Consider the following 17,297-nt stretch of genomic DNA (forward strand, 5'->3'; position numbering starts at 1 on the left):
TGGAATAGTTAAAAGATTTACAGCCGAGAAACAAAATTTCTACCTTAACATAACAGTTTGAAGCATAAGAATAATTTGTTTAATTTGTTGAGTTTTTTAGTCGATTCTGCTGCCAATTTTCAAATTCGCAAACAATTTTTTTTTCTTTCAAATCTCAAAATCATACAAGACTAATACAAGTTTAAATGACAAAATTGTTTGATTGACCACATTAAATAGCGACCACTACATCAAGTTGTAATTCATTTAACTGAATCAAGATTCATTGAAGTGAACCAGGACTTATTTATTATAATAAATTAGGACTAAAGATAAGATTCATCTCCAAGGAAGATACCAAGAGATATTTATATCCATTATTCTTACTTCACACAAGTTGTAAAGAGCAAGAAATAGTCCACTTACTCCTATAACAGATATGTCGTTCAACACTTTAGCTAGTTCAAAAACAAATTAAGTATTTAATGTTAAATCGACTAATTATTATAAAAACTCCAGGGTTTGAGCACCAATGTACTGATCATCCAGCTATTTACATAAGCTCCATGCAGCAAAGAGCAGAAACACATTCATTGTCTTTATAATCCTGCTATTTACATAAACTGCTATCAAATCATGCTCTTCTTAATTGGAAGTAACCATTTTCTCACAGCTGCCTGCTGACTCAACCATAGAGAGGTACTCAGTTATGGCTTCCCCTTCTATAGTAACTTCAATGTCATAATCAGTCAATGCATCGCCTTTAGCTATATCTGCAGATAGCTCATCTTCCATTTCCACGTCCCTTTCTTCTGCTTTTTTGTTATCTTCAACCTCATTCATTAGGTCTAGAATATCAGAACCAACATCGTCCGGTAAAGGGTTAGATGAACTTCCACTGCCATGGGAAGCAGCTATTGAATTCCTTTCCGCAGCTGATGCAGGGTCAGTCTCAGGTTGTGCTGTCAGCTTTTGCAATACTTCTTCTAAAGTGCCGCCTGCCTCAAAAGCAGCAACCACTGCAAATAAGAAGCATATTAGAATACATAGGAACACCCCTATATATATTTAACTAAGTTTCACCTTAGCACATGGTTATTCATTAAATCTAAATAGCTTATGTACCTATTGATCTTTCAAAACCCATTTGCACAACTTTTTCAATTGCAGAATCTGTTGCTTGTTTCTTTCGTTTCCTTTTCCTTGACTCGATCTTAACCTTCATGTCAATTAAAGTAAGTAGAAATATTGTTTAAAGTTACATAGAATTTGGTTAAGACATTTAGAAACCTGTAAATCAGAATTAATTTCTGGATTCGTCAAATCGTCCAATGCCTTTTGAGTATCGTTTTCATTTCTTCTAAGGGCTTCAGCAGCAAGCTCCTTGTCAAACCTGCCAGAATAGGAGTATCGAGTTTCACTAGAACAATAAATGTGAAGTTTTCTGAAGAATTATTAGAAATGCATATAATAAAGATTTGTCTATGTTAGAAATGCATATATGCAATCATGCATGCGACAACATGAATGAATTTAAGTAGCATAAGCCATGACTCATTAATAGACACTAAAAACTTCTTTATGTTATTACATGCCAATATGCTATTTTAAATAACGAAGGAGTAGCCTCTTCACAAATTACAATACCAACACACAACACCAAAATAACACTCACCCAATAGTGACCAATTCCTTCAATCTCTCAAGATCCACGGCCTTCTTTAAAGGGGTCACGCCATACCGCTTTTGCTCCCTGGAAAGAAGCTATTTAGCAACTGAGATGAAGAAATTAAAAAAGTTAATAAACATCAAGTTGCACCAACCTAATTTCCTCTTTTCTTTTTAAATCTTCCTCCATTTTTTGCATTTTCTTTGCCTTCTCCTCAACAAGGAAATCAATGGCACCCCCAACATCTTGATTGTTCATTCGCAATGCTCTCTTTGTATCACGTTGATTGTAGCCCATGCTCATAACAAATGATAAGGCTTCATCTGGCACTTGCAGCTGCAACAAAGCAGAACATTGTATACGAGAGTCAGACCCATTATGAATCAATTTTAGGCAATCTTATCTTGCATTTGCAAAAGACTGAATCCATGATTCAAACTGTTGCATCAAAGCTCCCCTTCATTGCATAGAAGGAGAGTAAGAAATTAAAGTATGTTAATGTTAGTACTTAGATTAATTGAATTAGTTCTAGAAGTTATAAATTAATTAATTGGGTAATTAGTTAGTTAGAAGATATGAGCTTTTATAGCTCTGTTAGTTATTTTAATTTTCTGTTTCAGGTTTGTTAGTACTTTCTGTTTCTATTTTCCTATTTCCTAGCCTAGGGCTCATTGATCCTTATCCCTTTTGTCCTATTGTACAGCGAGCCTCTATGAATAAAGGTTTCATCTCCTTAGAAAGCATATTTCGCTAAATTAGACTTGAAAGTAAAGGCAAAATATTTTCATATCTTATTCTTACAGCCCTAAGTTATTTATATAGGAAAATAAATTACAATAGTAATAATGACAGAATCATAAAATAAAAGTAAATAGAATAATATAAAATAAAAGAGAATCAAATCTGATTTCCCTTGATTCTTCAACACCCCCCTCAAGTTGGTGCATAGATATCTTTCATGCCCCCAACTTGGCTATAAATCGCTCAAAATTGGTTTTTGCCAAACTTTTTGTCAAGATATCAGTAGTTTGCTGATTCGAGTTCACAAATGACAGGCATATAATTCCAGCATCAATTTTTTCTTTTATGAACTGGCAATGTGCTTGGTTCTATCATGTTGCACAGGGTTGTGAGCTATACTTATTGTTGTTTTGCTATCAAAAAACAATTTTAAGGGTGAGTCAACTTTCATTTTCAGTTCTTCCAAGAGTTTACTAATCCACAAAAGTTCATAGATTCCTTGAGTCATTGCTCTGAATTCGACTTTTGCACTGCTTCAAACACCACCATCTTGTTTCTTACTTCACCAAGTGACTAAATTTCCCCAAACACCAGTAGTGGATTTTCTATCAGTAATTGATGCTACCCAATCAACATCTATAAATATAGAGTCTTTTCTGTCATTGATTTTCTTGAAGTACAAATCCTTTCCAAGATTGGATTTCAAGTACCTTAGGATCTGATAAACAACCTCCAATTGTCTTCATAGGGAGGGTGCATGAATTGGCTTACAACACTCACTGAGAAAGCAATGTCAAGTCTAGTGTGGGCTAGATAAATAAGTTTGTCAACCAACCTCTAGTATCTTTCAATATTAACAGGAACACTACCTTTCTCCCATAGTTTAGCATTTAAATCTATAGAAGTATCTACTGGTCTACCCACTTATCCCAATTTCCTCAAAGAGATCTAGGATGTATTTTCTTAACAGGTTTCCTAATAGCAATAGGAAGGTCTATATCAGGATACTCAACATTACTCTTAAGAACAGAAGAAGACTTACATATATCAGGATGATGTGGTGGATTATCTATTGATTCGGAATCTTGGAAGGGTAGGAGAACGAGTCCTTCATTGGTTTCTTCTTTAAAAGACATTTTCCTTCCAAGTAAGGTCAATGGTAATAAACATGTTTTGTGTCTCTTTATCTGAGCCATTATGTTATGGCATTTCAGGTGGCCATTCATTATTATCGAGATCAAGAATTTGTTCATAGTGATTTTGATTTGAAATTGTCACCCCCGTATCTGTCAAAACCTCATTCACAACGAATTTGTCAGAACCTCATTCATAAGTGAATTGAAGTCCAATATGAATTCTTGGACATTTTCTTTTGGTGCATCAATATAAATCTCATAATTGTGACAACACTATATCATGTAAAGTAATGATTTTTTCAAAAGTAAAAGATGAATCTTTCTTAAAATTTTCTCCCGGAAGATGAATGTTAGTAGAAAAGGGTTGATTTTCAACAAAAGTAACATCCATGATTACAAAATTCTTTTTGATATTGATTCAAAACACTTATACTCTTTGAGTTGGAGAGTAACCAGTAAAAGCACACTTTATTGCTCGTGGCTCGAGTTTGACAAGTTATGTATGTTCATGAACAAAAGAAGTGCAACCAAAAATTTTTAGTGGCAAATCAGCAAATACACGAGTCAAAGGAAAACAACTTCGAAAAACATCACGAGGGATTTGAAAATCTAAAATTTAGATTGCATAGGATTAATTAAATATGATGTAGTTAAAACAGCTTCACCCCACAAATATTTTGGAACCTTATTTGTAAAGAGTAAAGCTCTAGCAACTTCAAGAATATGCCTATTCTTTCTCTCTGCAATTCCATTTTGTTGGAGTGTATTAACACAGGAACTTTGATGAACAACCCCATTTTCAAGAAAAAATCTAACAAAAGCATATTAAAATATTCTTTACTATTGTCACTTCTGAAAACTTGAATATTTGTTTGGTATTGAGTTTGTACCATTTTAAAGAATTTTTTTACAATATTTCCAACTTCTGATTTTTCTTTCAATAAATAAATCCAACAAATTCTAGTATGATCATCGATAAAAGTTATAAACCATTTTTTATTAGAAAATATTTTTATTCTATTAGGACCTCAAACATCACTGTGAATGACTGCAAACGGTTTTGATTGTTTATATGGTTGTGTAGAAAAAGAAGAACGGTGATGTTTAGCAAATTCGCAAGTTTCACAATGAAATAAAGACAAATCCATCTTAGAAAATAATTTAGGAAACAAATGTTTCAAATACGGAAAACTATGATGTTCTAACCGTTAATGCCATAACATAATATTATCATTATTAGAAGCAACAAAAGTAGATTCAAAGCAGGTACTTATTTGAGGTTGGTCTTTGAAGTCGAGTCTATTGTCAAGATAATAGATTTATCCACTCTGCTTAGCATTGCCAATCATTTTTCCCATGTTCAAATCCTTAAAAGTGCAATGAGAATGAAAGAAATTGGCTCGACAATTTATATCATTTGTTAATTTAGTAATGGATAATAGATTACATGATAAATTAGGAACATGTAAGACATCATCTAAGGTTAGTACAGGTGACAAAATAACAGAACCTTTCCATGGAATGGCTGAAAGAGATGCATCTACAATTTTAATTGTGGTTACTTGCACAAGGACTATCAGAAGAAAACAAATTTGACTCCTAAGTCGTATGATCAGTAGCACCAAAATCGAAAATCCAAGTATGACTGGTATTGACACTGAATAGAGGAGTATTTGAAAAACTACCTCTTTGAGCAATAGAGCAAGAAGGAATTTGAGACTCAACCTTTAGGGCATTAGAAGTTCCCTCATGGCCAAAAAAATTGAAAAAACCATTGTTGGAGAAACCATTCCAGCCATTGCCGCCTGGGCCGCCATCAGTGCCGACGTTGTTGATCACTTATGGTTTTTCATCAAAACCATTGCCGCCACTGCTACCCATAAGGGCCACCTTCCATGGGGTAGTGTGTGCCATGGAAAAACGGGTCGGGTTGCAAAACGTGTCGTACATAAATTAAAAACAAAATGTTGGTGCCCCTTTAAGTTTGGAGCCCTGAACCCCATTACATTGTGGAACCCTAACTAAGAGCTCTAGATACCATGAAGAAAGTAAAAGACAAAATGTTTTCATATCTTATTACTACAACCCTAAGCTATTTATATAGGAAAATAAATTACAAAATAGTAATAATGACAGAATCATAAAACAAAAGTAAATAAAATAATATAAAATAAAAGATAATCAAATTTGATTTCCCTTGATTCTTAACGAGAATTTTCTTAACTGGTATTCCGGTTGAAGGGTGCATTTTCCCTTGAGGTGCGTATCCTCTCTTGTGTATCTTGTTTGGAGAGATTCTCTCCTATTATTTCTTATTTTTTTCTAAATATTAGTGTTCTTCCTCTAAATCCTTAGAATCTAATTATGGGGTTCCTAACAATTATATGCCATATTCTTCAGCTAGACTACATGTTCCTTTTCTTCTTCATTGAAAGAGAAAATGAGAGGGGGGGCATATAAAAGGAAACAAAACTGAGTATATCAATCACAAATTAAAAAAGAAAAAAGAAAAAAAGACAATCTGAAACCACAGAAATGCTCAATATTTAATGGTACTGTCAAAATTAAAATTCAAAATCAGTAAATGTTAATTTTTTCTGATCTCAAACTTAATCTCATTTAACTTGCATCTTGTAAGATTATGATATATATGACTTCTACCAACTATTGCAGTGATCAAACAAGGAGACTAAAAGCTGGAACATATGTAAATGTTGATTTTTTTGTCACTTAATTTATCACAATAAGCTAATATGCTATGATAATTAGACCTACCTGAACAAACTTTGCTCTTGCAGAAGCTAAAGCTTGTCTTGATTTCTCCAACTGGCCAGTATGAAATGCCACAACCCCTTCAAGCAACTCTAGTCTCAAATGCCTGTTTACAAAATTTTAGTCTACTTAGAAGTCAAGAAATAAATTCTGAAAATTAATATACTTATAATTCCATCCCAGTAATTTGAGAATTTCAAAGGAAAAAAAAATAAACATTGCACTGAAACAACTCACAATGCAAGTTCTGGATAGCGACCACCTTGCAAGAGTCTGAGACGGAGAGAATCCTTTCCATGAGCACGCTCAATTCCTGCCCTAGCCATTTCAAGGCGCTTTCCTGCATCTGATAGCCATCTAATGTCTCGTAGCATAAAGTAGCACCATACCATGTCTATTTGCAGTATTGGAACATTATCAATAAGCTGAATAGACAGAAAGAGAAAATTGTATTAATTTCAAAGATTAGGAAGACTTAAAAAAAGAATTTGGCTCCTCTAATGGGAAGAGAATACTTTGACGATTGAAATATCAAAAACGGAATTAGCGATAGTGATACATACATGCACAAATGATGATGTTAAAACCAATTCCTTTCATTTTTTGATCAAAAGTATTATAACTCCACTCGCAAGTGAACCCTTCATAGCATGAATATCTTGGAAAAGCGAACACCTTAAAAGAGTTTTGCCACAACTTTTGTGCTACATTCCCTTTGAAATATTTTTTTTTTTTTTGAGGTGGGTGATAAGTTAAATTTGTTACTTCAGGTGCTGTCTGTCCTATAACCTTCTCCAATATTTAAGTTTAATGTTTAAACTATTACCTAGGTGATTCAGCAACTTCATTTAAAATGCATGTCTGTATCAGGCTTTGTTTAGGGCCTGGGGGGACTATTTCCGATGTCAATTAGATTTGAAGGAAAACAAAAGGAATGGTGTTAGATAGTTAGTTACAATTATCTAGTTTTAGGTAGTTAGAGAGTAGGATATCCTAGGTTGTCAATAGCGGAAAATAATACAGCTATGACCGCAAATCAGGGGTTTCCACTACTGTGCTTGCCAGTGTGTTGCATATTAATGGTGCATATTAATGGTGCGGCAGCTTCTTTGACACCCCAAAACACGACCAGAGCGCGCTATAATAAAAAAGGATTTTGTTGATGTTCCTGGCCAAATGAAAAGTGTTAGAACCTTTGGGCATTGGCGGGTGTAGACCTCAAAGTCCTGCAGGGTTGTAATCAAGGGGATTTTTCCAATTCTTTGTAATAAAATACCACTGGTAGCTATCAAATAGGCAGCTAATGGCAGTTTAAGTGAAATAAATATATAGCTTGAATATATAATTGGCAGGTAAATTCCATCATATGCCAAAATGAAGATCTAGTCTATAGATTGGACTACTAACCTCAATGACTTTTGGATCACAAATAGAGAATGCCTCCTGCAAAGTAAATTAGGTAATTAATTCTTAGAATAACGGCATGAAAAAAGGCATTTGAATGAATTTAGTTAAAGTTGTAGTATAAAAACATCAAACAGTTCGAGCTTTTGAAATTTATGTGGTCGCCTACATGATTTAGTGGGAGTTATTCGAATTTCAACCAATTTAAGAGTGTGTGTTGATAGCATTCCTCAAATTCTTTTGTGCAAAATTTTTACTCAACTTTAAACGTTATAAAGAGAGATAGGAAATCAATTATGTTTAAAAAATCCTTGAGCTGTACCCCATTGGAAGTGTTATTAAACTAAAATCAGACAATTCTCACAAGTTAAAGTGCTTATTTATCATATCACATTGAGCACAATGGTTTTTATACTGATACATAGCATAACTCTGCTTCTACACCAACTTAAAAAACACATTCGCAGCAAAATATATCCTTTATCGAGATAATTAAATTTATTAGGAACTGGCCTCTCCCATGCTAAGCACTTCTAGTGCATCTTTGTAATTTCCCACTTTGATTAGATGCTTCCCCTTTGCATGAAGCATCAGTCCCATCATTACTGCCCTGCCAAATGATAATTTGAGTATCACTTCAACGGCCAAAACATATAATGTACCTTCATAGTTAAAACCGTTTTCACAAAGAAAAATTAATTGCATCTAGATGCATGAAAATGCCACAAGGGTTTATACCTCTGATCAATCTCTGATCCTAAGCGTACTTTCTGTCCACTTTGATCTTCTACTTCTATGTTAAAGTCTTCAACAGGTAACGAACCATCTGCATGCCTTACAGCTAATGCAGTTGCAGCTGCCCTGTTTGCATGAAATTCAACAGCTTCAGAGAGAGTAGGAATGCTAACATAGTATCTGTCGAGTGTTGAGATATTACTATTTACCCTAATCAGATTTGTTATTATCCATTCCTAATTTGATGTATGAAATACACATTCAGGGTTTAATTCAGCAATCAGACACATATTCATGGGCCATGGATGTAATTTCTATCATTCGGGAACTATTACGATCTATGCTTTATTGTTCAAAATTCAAAGACTAATTTGACTACTTAAAACAAAATTAGATATGAAAGGATGTCTAAAAAATGTAATAACACTTCCTTCATCACTTAATGGTCGTGTATTTCCTAATGAATAAACAAGGAAAATTATATTGCACCATCCTACATTTTCAAAGACTAAAATTCCAATTTCCTAACTAACATGGAGTCTCAACATACATTTCTTTGGTCAAATTATTCCTCATCATGGTTTTAAATTGTGGCAACAATAATTGCAGCCGCAATATTGCGGATTTTAATGTCTCCGCAAATTGACTATTTAAGTCGCATAGGATTCATTTTTCTGCATTTTCCCGCAATATAACATGCTCCCCATATAATTAACTTCAATCACTAACAATTTAATTCGCGAAATTTAACACACATTCAACTACCAATTTGACGAGTAAATACATATGTTACCTGATACGTGCAAGCCTTTGAGAGCTTTGTTCTTCAACAACAAGAGAATGACCTTGTTGAGGAGAAGAGAGAGTAGCGAGGATCTTAGAGTTGTTTTTTATACCCAATTGTGATAACGTTAGGGTTCCATTTTCTTCCTTGAGAATTCTACCAGCACATATGAGGTTGATGAAGTGAGGGTTTTCGCAATTAGATCGTTTAGCAATTTCTTCACGTAGTGAAGATATGATCATACGCTCTAAATCGACTTCTTCTAACACACCTGACCATGTCCCTGCTATCTTCAATTTCGCCATCACTTCCACTCTCAATTCTGTTGATATGATATGTTTCGTTTTCTAGTAACTGATGATCTTTCTTTTCTCTCTTTCTCTGGTAGTACAATTCTTAACTACGAAGTTTTGTATAAAGATAAAACAAAAATTATATTCAAAGAGGAACAGTGCTTTTAAAAAAGTATTAAGAGGAACAGTGTTAAGTATATTTACCATTCTTAATTTAAAATATTCTTTTTGTCATTATTATAAAAATAACTACATTTATAGTTATTAAAAAGTTAATCAAGTATAATTAATTTTTTAGATTTTATGTAAAATATAATTTAAATTTATTAAATTGTATATTTGAATATCAAATTTTCAACTATTAATATTAAATATTTTTTATTAAAATAAAGGTATATTAAAAATATTAGCATTAAGTATAGTAGCCAACATTTAAGGTCAGTTGTTTACTTATAAAAGTAATGATTGTACTATAGTAAACTTTTAAAAAAATTATGAATAATATTAAACTTTAATTTTTTTACATTGTTTTTCTGAAAATGAGTAGCCAAAAGAAGTCTTTCAAATATACAATTTATATGAGAAATGTTATTTAAACACATTTTTAGATACAAATACAAACAAATATATAGTATACGTATACACACTTATATGATAATTGTTATTTAAAAATATTTTTGGACACAAATACAAATACATATACTGTATATAAATGAGAAATAAGAATGATTTTGAAATTAATTTTTATCCTTAATTCCTTACCGTGGTTGGATGTTGAAATCCAAGCCTTTCTAAACATTGTGGACTTAGCTATTGCACATTACATTTTTTGGCATGTTCTTTCATTTTTTGTCCAATTCAAGCTGCATAATGGAATTTCAGTATATTTTATGTGACCTTAAATTCTGAATTGAGTTTGTTTATGGCATGCAATTGGACTTGTTAATAACATACTATTTGTCAACGGGTGAGGTGGAAGTTAGTACCCCTGTTGAAAATGTTGGAGATGAAGTCGCAAAAAAATTTGTTGGTAAGTAATAAATTGTATATGTTGTTGTGTTGTTGTAGTTGTAGTTTTGTTATGATATAATTTTCATACATTTTTCATCAGGTGAGCCTAACGTGAACAATTCAACAAAACCAACGTCAAACATAATTAGTAAATATGTATGGTTAAAACTTAGTGTTGATTAGATGCTCAAGTTTTCAGTTCGAATCCATTAATCATGTTTCTTAAAGTCATTAACCAAATTTATGTTGTCTGATAAGAATGACCAAAAATTTTGTTCAAATCCATTAACACAATTGTGCAAGGAATTAACCATATTTGTTTAAGTCTTTAACCAAGTTTATATCTTGTTTGATTCCCAACAACATGCGTTGTCATGATCATCATCAATGTTGTCAACTCTGACATCTTCATCTTCAATAGCACCATAAAGTAACCAACAATTAGCACCTAATAATATAAAATGTGTTAGACCTGCCACATTTAGACAGAAATAATTCATTAATCACCTATTGTACTTCACTAACCAATTATATTTATACTATTAATTAGAAACAAAAAAATCATAAAGACCTAGAATTAACACACTATTAATCACATAATATGAAATGTGTTAGACCTACCAACAATTTAGATATTGATGAAACATAACAATTCAAATATGATTAACATCATTGATTAACAATGATGAAACTTAATATTTAGACAAAAATAATTAACATGATTGATTAATAGTTCACATACCTAATTTTTAGACAAAATAAGTCATTAACCACCTATTGTACTTGATTAAACAATAATATTTATATTATTAACCAGAAGAAGAAAAATCAGGTATGAACCCAAAAAAACAAAAATTTATATCTAAACAAAATAATGTACCACAAACAATTGCAAATTTTCTCAATAGTAATGTCTAAAAAAATAATACATTCTTAAATGAAAGACAAAATTTGAAACTCAATATTGTGGGAAAGAAGGAAGTGAAAAATTATCTTGCAAGTGAGGAGATAAAGTTGCTCAAGTTAATTTATTAATAATTTAATTAAAATCAGTAAATAAAAGGAAGAAGGAGAAAATATTGAAGAAATGGAAGATGAATGTGTGAGGTTTGTTTTTGTAGAGGAAGACACACAAAAAAAAATGAAAAAAGAGAGATAAATATAGAGGAAAGTAAAAATAAATAAATAAATAAATAAATAAAGATATTAAATGAAGAGAAAAATTGTGTGGGGGCCACATGTATTTGTTTAAAAATGTGTTTAAATATCATTGCTCAATTTATATACATGACAAAATATTTCTCATAAATTAATTAGTCACATGTAATAGTTTTTTATATCTTCTAAAAATTAAGGATAACTATAACATACAAATTTGAGTTAATTATAAAAATCATACACGACACAAATAATTGTCAATAAATAATTTATTAAATTAGTATTTTTTTTTTAACATCAACAATACAAATATGGATACAATAATAATATAATAACTATAATATTTTTATATTTTATTTTTTATGTTATATTTATGGAAATCAGTCACTAAAAAAGTAGTTGAAGTGTACACTTAATACACGAGACAAATATTTGTTATTAACTAGTTAGTTAATTTTTTAAAATACATTCTAAATAAAACTAAAAATAATTATAATATACTAATTCGAGTTTATTTTAAAAATAATATACAGGGTAAATAGTTAAAATTCATATTCTATTTTATCATAGTTAAAATTAGTATTATGTTTTTCATCTTTTTTTTTTTTAAAGAGTCGTTGTATAAACTTTTAAAATGTATAACTCATACATGAGATAAATATTTATTTGTTATTAATCAATTTTTTTGATTTAGTGTATTTTCTTTTATCTTCTAAATAAAAATGAGAATAATTATTATATAGTGATTTGAGTTTATTAATTATAAACACCATAACAGAGTATAAATGTTTGTTACTAAAGAATTAGTTAAATTTGTATTTGTTTAAGATTGTCAGTATAACATCAGAATAATATAATACATTAACTATAATTTTGTCATACTTTATTTTTTTTACGTTGTTTTATATGAAAATGAATCACTAAATAAGCATTTGGAGTGTATAATTCAAATACAAGATAAATATTTGTCACTATACAATTAGTTAAAATTGGTGTTTTCTGATATTTGCTAAACAAAATGAGAATAATTAGAATATACTGATTTGAGATTATCATTTTCACTATACAAGGGATAAATATTCTTCACTATATAATTAATTAAAATAAGTGTTTTTTTAAATATCGTCGACATAAAAATGTGAAAAATTATAATTCAGTGACTATAATTTTTCACAAGAGTTTACAATTTATATAGGAGATAAATATTTATCATTAATCAATTAATTAAAATAAATATTTTTTCATGTTATTATAAACATGAATAAACGTTTTTTTACTAAAGAATTAGTTAAAATTAGTGTTTTTATTTTAATTTTGTCGTGATAAAAATGAGATCATATAATACACGGACTATAATTTTTTTATAGTCATTTAAATAAATAAAGTAGAGGTGTAGTTGTCATTTTAAATTAATTGATGAATTTGATGCTTTTTTTTTTTTTTTTTTTTAATTTGAGGAGAAAGAAAGATTGAGTGGGTTCCACCAAATATACTTATTTCTTTCCATTTTCAATGTGTAACAAAGGAGAAAAAAAAATCCATATAAATGTTTTATTTCCTTATCTAACTTTTTATTTTCCTTTCTTTTGTTTCAAACATAGATTTACTAAACAAATTTCTTGATCATGCAAATGACATTCATCAAACTTTATATTATAAACTATTTGAAATTATGATATAAGAATATGTACAATAATAGTATCCATCATTCACAAAGATTATGATACAATTCTTGAAAAAGTACAGGTGGCATATTAGAAGTACTAGACAATATTTAAAATTAAAATTTATTTTATTAACTCATTTAATTAAATACTAAAAATTAATTAATAAACCTAGTAAATAATAAAAACTCAATAATCTCCATCTTCAACTCCAATTTTTTTAATAAAAACTCAACAATCTTCATCTTCAACTCTAATCTTTTCATCTTCAAATCACAATTCTCATATCTGATCTATACCCTAAATATGCATTATCTCGATTTTGGAAGGGGGCTGGGGTTCGCAACCAAATCTATGCGGGGTAGGAAAATTTACAATAAATGCACTAAATCTATCTTGTGTTACATTTTTTAGTCTTCAATTAATCCTTGAAACACAAATGTCAAACTATTGATCAATCCAAATTATACAAATCCTTACACGAAAAAGTAAAATAAAAAAAAATATATCGAAAGAAATTTTAGGAGGAAATTTGCAACCACTATGATGAAAAAGGGAAAAGAATAAGAGAGACTAAGATCATAATAGGAGGTCATAGCCAAAGCACAAGAAGACAACCATGTCCATAATAGGTACGATGTAAGAAAAATGAGAAATTATAATTTTTAGGGTTTGAATTAGATATGATAATTTGTGATTTGAAGATGAAGAAATTAGGGTTGAAGATGAAGGTTGTTGAGTTTTTATTAAAAAAATTTGGGGTTGAAGATGAAGATTATTGAGTTTTTATTATTTAATTGATTAATTGATTAATTAATTAGTTTTAAGTTTTTAATTAAATGATTAAATGAGTTAATAAAATGAATCTTAATTTTAAATATTAAATATTGCCTAGTCAACAACAATTACACGGTCACCTTGTGACACTTCATCCAAAATTAGTCATGGGAAACTGTTTATTTCTTCAATTTGGGGAATGTATGAAGTCCTTCTTGGGAAACTGTTTATTTATTCTACTCCATAAACGATGAATTCTTTTGAAGATGAGTAACAATTCATCACTATCTGAATCATCACTTTGGTCACCAAATTCACTTTCGTTTGGTTCATTTTCTGCTTGAAAACCTTGAAAGTAGTTTTATTGCTTTTAGATTTGAACGTAATAGATTTTGAATTCCTGTTTGGTTCGTCTTCATTTAGCTCAATCTCATGTGATAGAAGTGAACATGAGTTCCTCTAAAGGAAGTATGTTGAGATCTTTTCCTGAATATTTGTAACTTTAAGTCTTCATTTTCTTGGTCGACTCCTTAAGATCTTTTTAACATGATCAATTGTGGTGTAGCTTTTGTTAAGTAATTTCAACCCAGTAATTAAAGTTTGAAAACTATAGAATATTTTTGCTATGTATTCATCATCCTCTTTCTAGAACAACTCATATTGTCTCAACAATATGTTTGCTCTAGACTCCTTGACTTTTTTGTTTCCTTCATTATTGAGGAAAAAAAGCAACCAAAATACTCTTTGTTGTATTTTTGTTGCTGCATTTATTAAACTCTTTGAAGGTTATAACATTTATCACAATACTTCTGGATTTATGATGCAACTTGAATTGCTTTTGCTGATAAACAACAAATTTCTTTCTACGTATGCCAACACCATTTGGGTCATCTGGAGCTACATAGCCATGGTCAACCATCTCCCATAGTTTAGGACTGTGAGATATGAAGAAGCTTTGCAATTTATCTTTCTAGTATTCAAATTTAGCTCCATCAAAAAATGGAGGTTTGTTAGCATGTCCACCAGATGTGTAAGACCCATAATTTTAAAGTACCGTTTATGTATTTTTGGGGTATTTTGGATTTTGGCTCGGAGGCTTTTTAAGCCAAAGTTAATAATATTTTGGAGTTTTATAATCAAAAAGATATTTCGATGCCAATTAGAATTTCTCGTCGATAAATAAATTGAATTTAACTGCAGAAAATCCTTTACGGAGAATTTAAGGCGTTTCGGGTGAAACGGTAATTTAATAAATATCTAGATTTTGAGATATTTGTTAAGTTATATTTATTATATTTATATATGTTTGTTTGGAGGGAAAAAGAAAGGAAAACTAGAAGGAAGGAAAAGGAAAAGAAAATAGTATATAAACGGAGGAAGGAAAAAGGAAGAAAGGAAAAACAAAGGAAAGAAAAAGAAAGGAAGGAAATTTCCAAATTTCCATCTCCTTCCTCTGAACCTCACGTGAGCAAAACCCAAAATTCCATCCTTCTCCATTTTTCGTTTTCGTTGCTTCCTTTTCTTCAAAGCTAGTGACCCAAGGTTGGGTGAGAGTTAGATCAAGGTTTTCGCAACTCCACTCTTCCTCTTTGATTCGAAAACGAAGAAAAACGGTTTTGAGATCCAAACACAAACCCCTCCGTTTCTTCTAGATCCAAACCTCATTTCTCGAAGAGATAGAAGGGAAAGTTGCTCACCACCACGCTACGGTGCTAGTGAACTAATTTGGAAGCGGCGTTGCGAGCGGAGATTTTACCGGAATTTCTCGCGGTACCGGAAACGCACGATAAAGCTAACGTTGAGGTAAGGGCTCCTTCCAAACTTTTAGTTTGCATTAGGGACTTATCTGTGGTTGTGTGAGAAGGAATTTGTTAGGGTTAAATGTATCGATTTGGGGAAAAACGAAACTAGGGCGTTATGGGTAAAACCTTAGAGTTAGGTTTTGTTTATAGTGATGAATGTTTCGTGGTAAATGAAATTTGATGTATCTGGGTGTTATGTTGCGTGATTTGTGTTCGTTGTATTTGGTGTGTTCGTACTTGATGTTTGTTAATTGGTGTGGTTGTTGTGAATTATGGTTTGAATGTGAAAGTATGTTTGAATTTGTTTCTGTGGAATTTGAAAACCATTAGAGTTAAACGAGTATTAAAAATGGGGAATCTTTTAATACCTCGGTTTACTTAATGTGTATTTGAGGAAAATGTTTAAGTTAACTGGGCGTTGAGAATGGGGAATCTCTTAATGTCTCGGTTACTTAACTATCGTTTTTGAAAATCGTTTCGGTAAATGAGTATTAAGAATGGGGAATCTCTTAATATGACTGTTTGCTTAACGTTTTGTTTTGAAAATCATTAAGTTAAATCGGTATTAAGAACGGGGAATCTCTTAATGACTTATTTAATTAATGTTGTTTGAAAGTCGTTTAAGTTAAATGGGTATTAAAAATGGGGAATCTTTTAATATCTGCATTTGCTTAACGATTGTTGTGAATGGAGTCTGTGTATGCTCATGCATTTCATTTGGTAAATTGTGTCGACCCGTGATAGGTGACACCTTGGTAAACTGTACGGACCCGTGATAGGTTGTACGTTTGCGATTTACATTTTAGTAAATCGTGTTGACCCGTGATAGGTGACACCATGGTAACTGTACTGACCCGTGATAGGTGGTACATTTACGATTTACATTTTTGGTGAATTGTGCTGACCCGTGATAGGTGGCACCTAGGTAAACAGTACTGGTCTGTGATAGGCGGTACGTTTACGATTCCCGCTTTTTCTTTTAGTAAATCGTGTTGACCCGTGATAGGTGACACCATGGTAACTGTACTGACCCGTGATAGGTGGTACATTTACGATTTACATTTTTGGTGAATTGTGCTGACCCGTGATAGGTGGCACCTAGGTAAACAGTACTGGTCTGTGATAGGCGGTACGTTTACGATTCCCGCTTTTTCTTTTAGTAAATCGTGTTGACCCGTGATAGGTGACACCTCGGTAAACTGTACTGACCCGTGATAGGTGGTACGTTTACGAGTTACTATTTAGAAAATCGAGTTGACCCGTGATAGGTGACACCATGGTAACTGTACTGACCCGTGATAGGTGGTACGTTTATGATTTACGCATTTTAGTAAATCGTGCTGACCCGTGATAGGTGGCACCTCGGTAATTG

General features: G+C 31.4%; 1 protein-coding gene across 1 annotated transcript; it reads right to left on the minus strand.

Annotated features, from left to right (window-relative positions):
- Nucleotides 1-265: 265 nt before the first annotated feature.
- LOC101490332 (uncharacterized) lies at nucleotides 266-9,633 on the minus strand. The gene is made up of 11 exons (XM_004488453.4): nucleotides 9,230-9,633; nucleotides 8,440-8,562; nucleotides 8,215-8,311; nucleotides 7,705-7,740; nucleotides 6,535-6,722; nucleotides 6,301-6,403; nucleotides 1,803-1,984; nucleotides 1,655-1,732; nucleotides 1,270-1,372; nucleotides 1,105-1,198; nucleotides 266-998 (listed from the first exon to the last, which is right to left on the minus strand). The coding sequence occupies exons 1-11, from the start codon at nucleotides 9,523-9,525 to the stop codon at nucleotides 625-627; spliced, it is 1,674 nt and encodes a 557-aa protein (XP_004488510.1). The 5' UTR covers nucleotides 9,526-9,633; the 3' UTR covers nucleotides 266-624.
- Between the last annotated feature and the right edge of the window lie 7,664 nt (nucleotides 9,634-17,297).

This window comes from Cicer arietinum, chromosome 1 (assembly GCF_000331145.2).
Source record: "Cicer arietinum cultivar CDC Frontier isolate Library 1 chromosome 1, Cicar.CDCFrontier_v2.0, whole genome shotgun sequence".
NCBI lineage: Eukaryota > Viridiplantae > Streptophyta > Magnoliopsida > Fabales > Fabaceae > Cicer > Cicer arietinum.

Bases quoted from the DNA above. Each gene is read 5' to 3' on its own strand.
- LOC101490332 (XM_004488453.4), bottom strand. From the start codon at position 9,525: ATGGCGAAATTGAAGATAGCAGGGACATGGTCAGGTGTGTTAGAAGAA. The intron at 8,312-8,439 runs GTATAAACCCTT...ATCATTTGGCAG, and splicing joins GGATCAGAGATTGATCAGAG to GGCAGTAATGATGGGACTGA. The intron at 999-1,104 runs GTACATAAGCTA...TCTTATTTGCAG, and splicing joins GGGTTTTGAAAGATCAATAG to TGGTTGCTGCTTTTGAGGCA.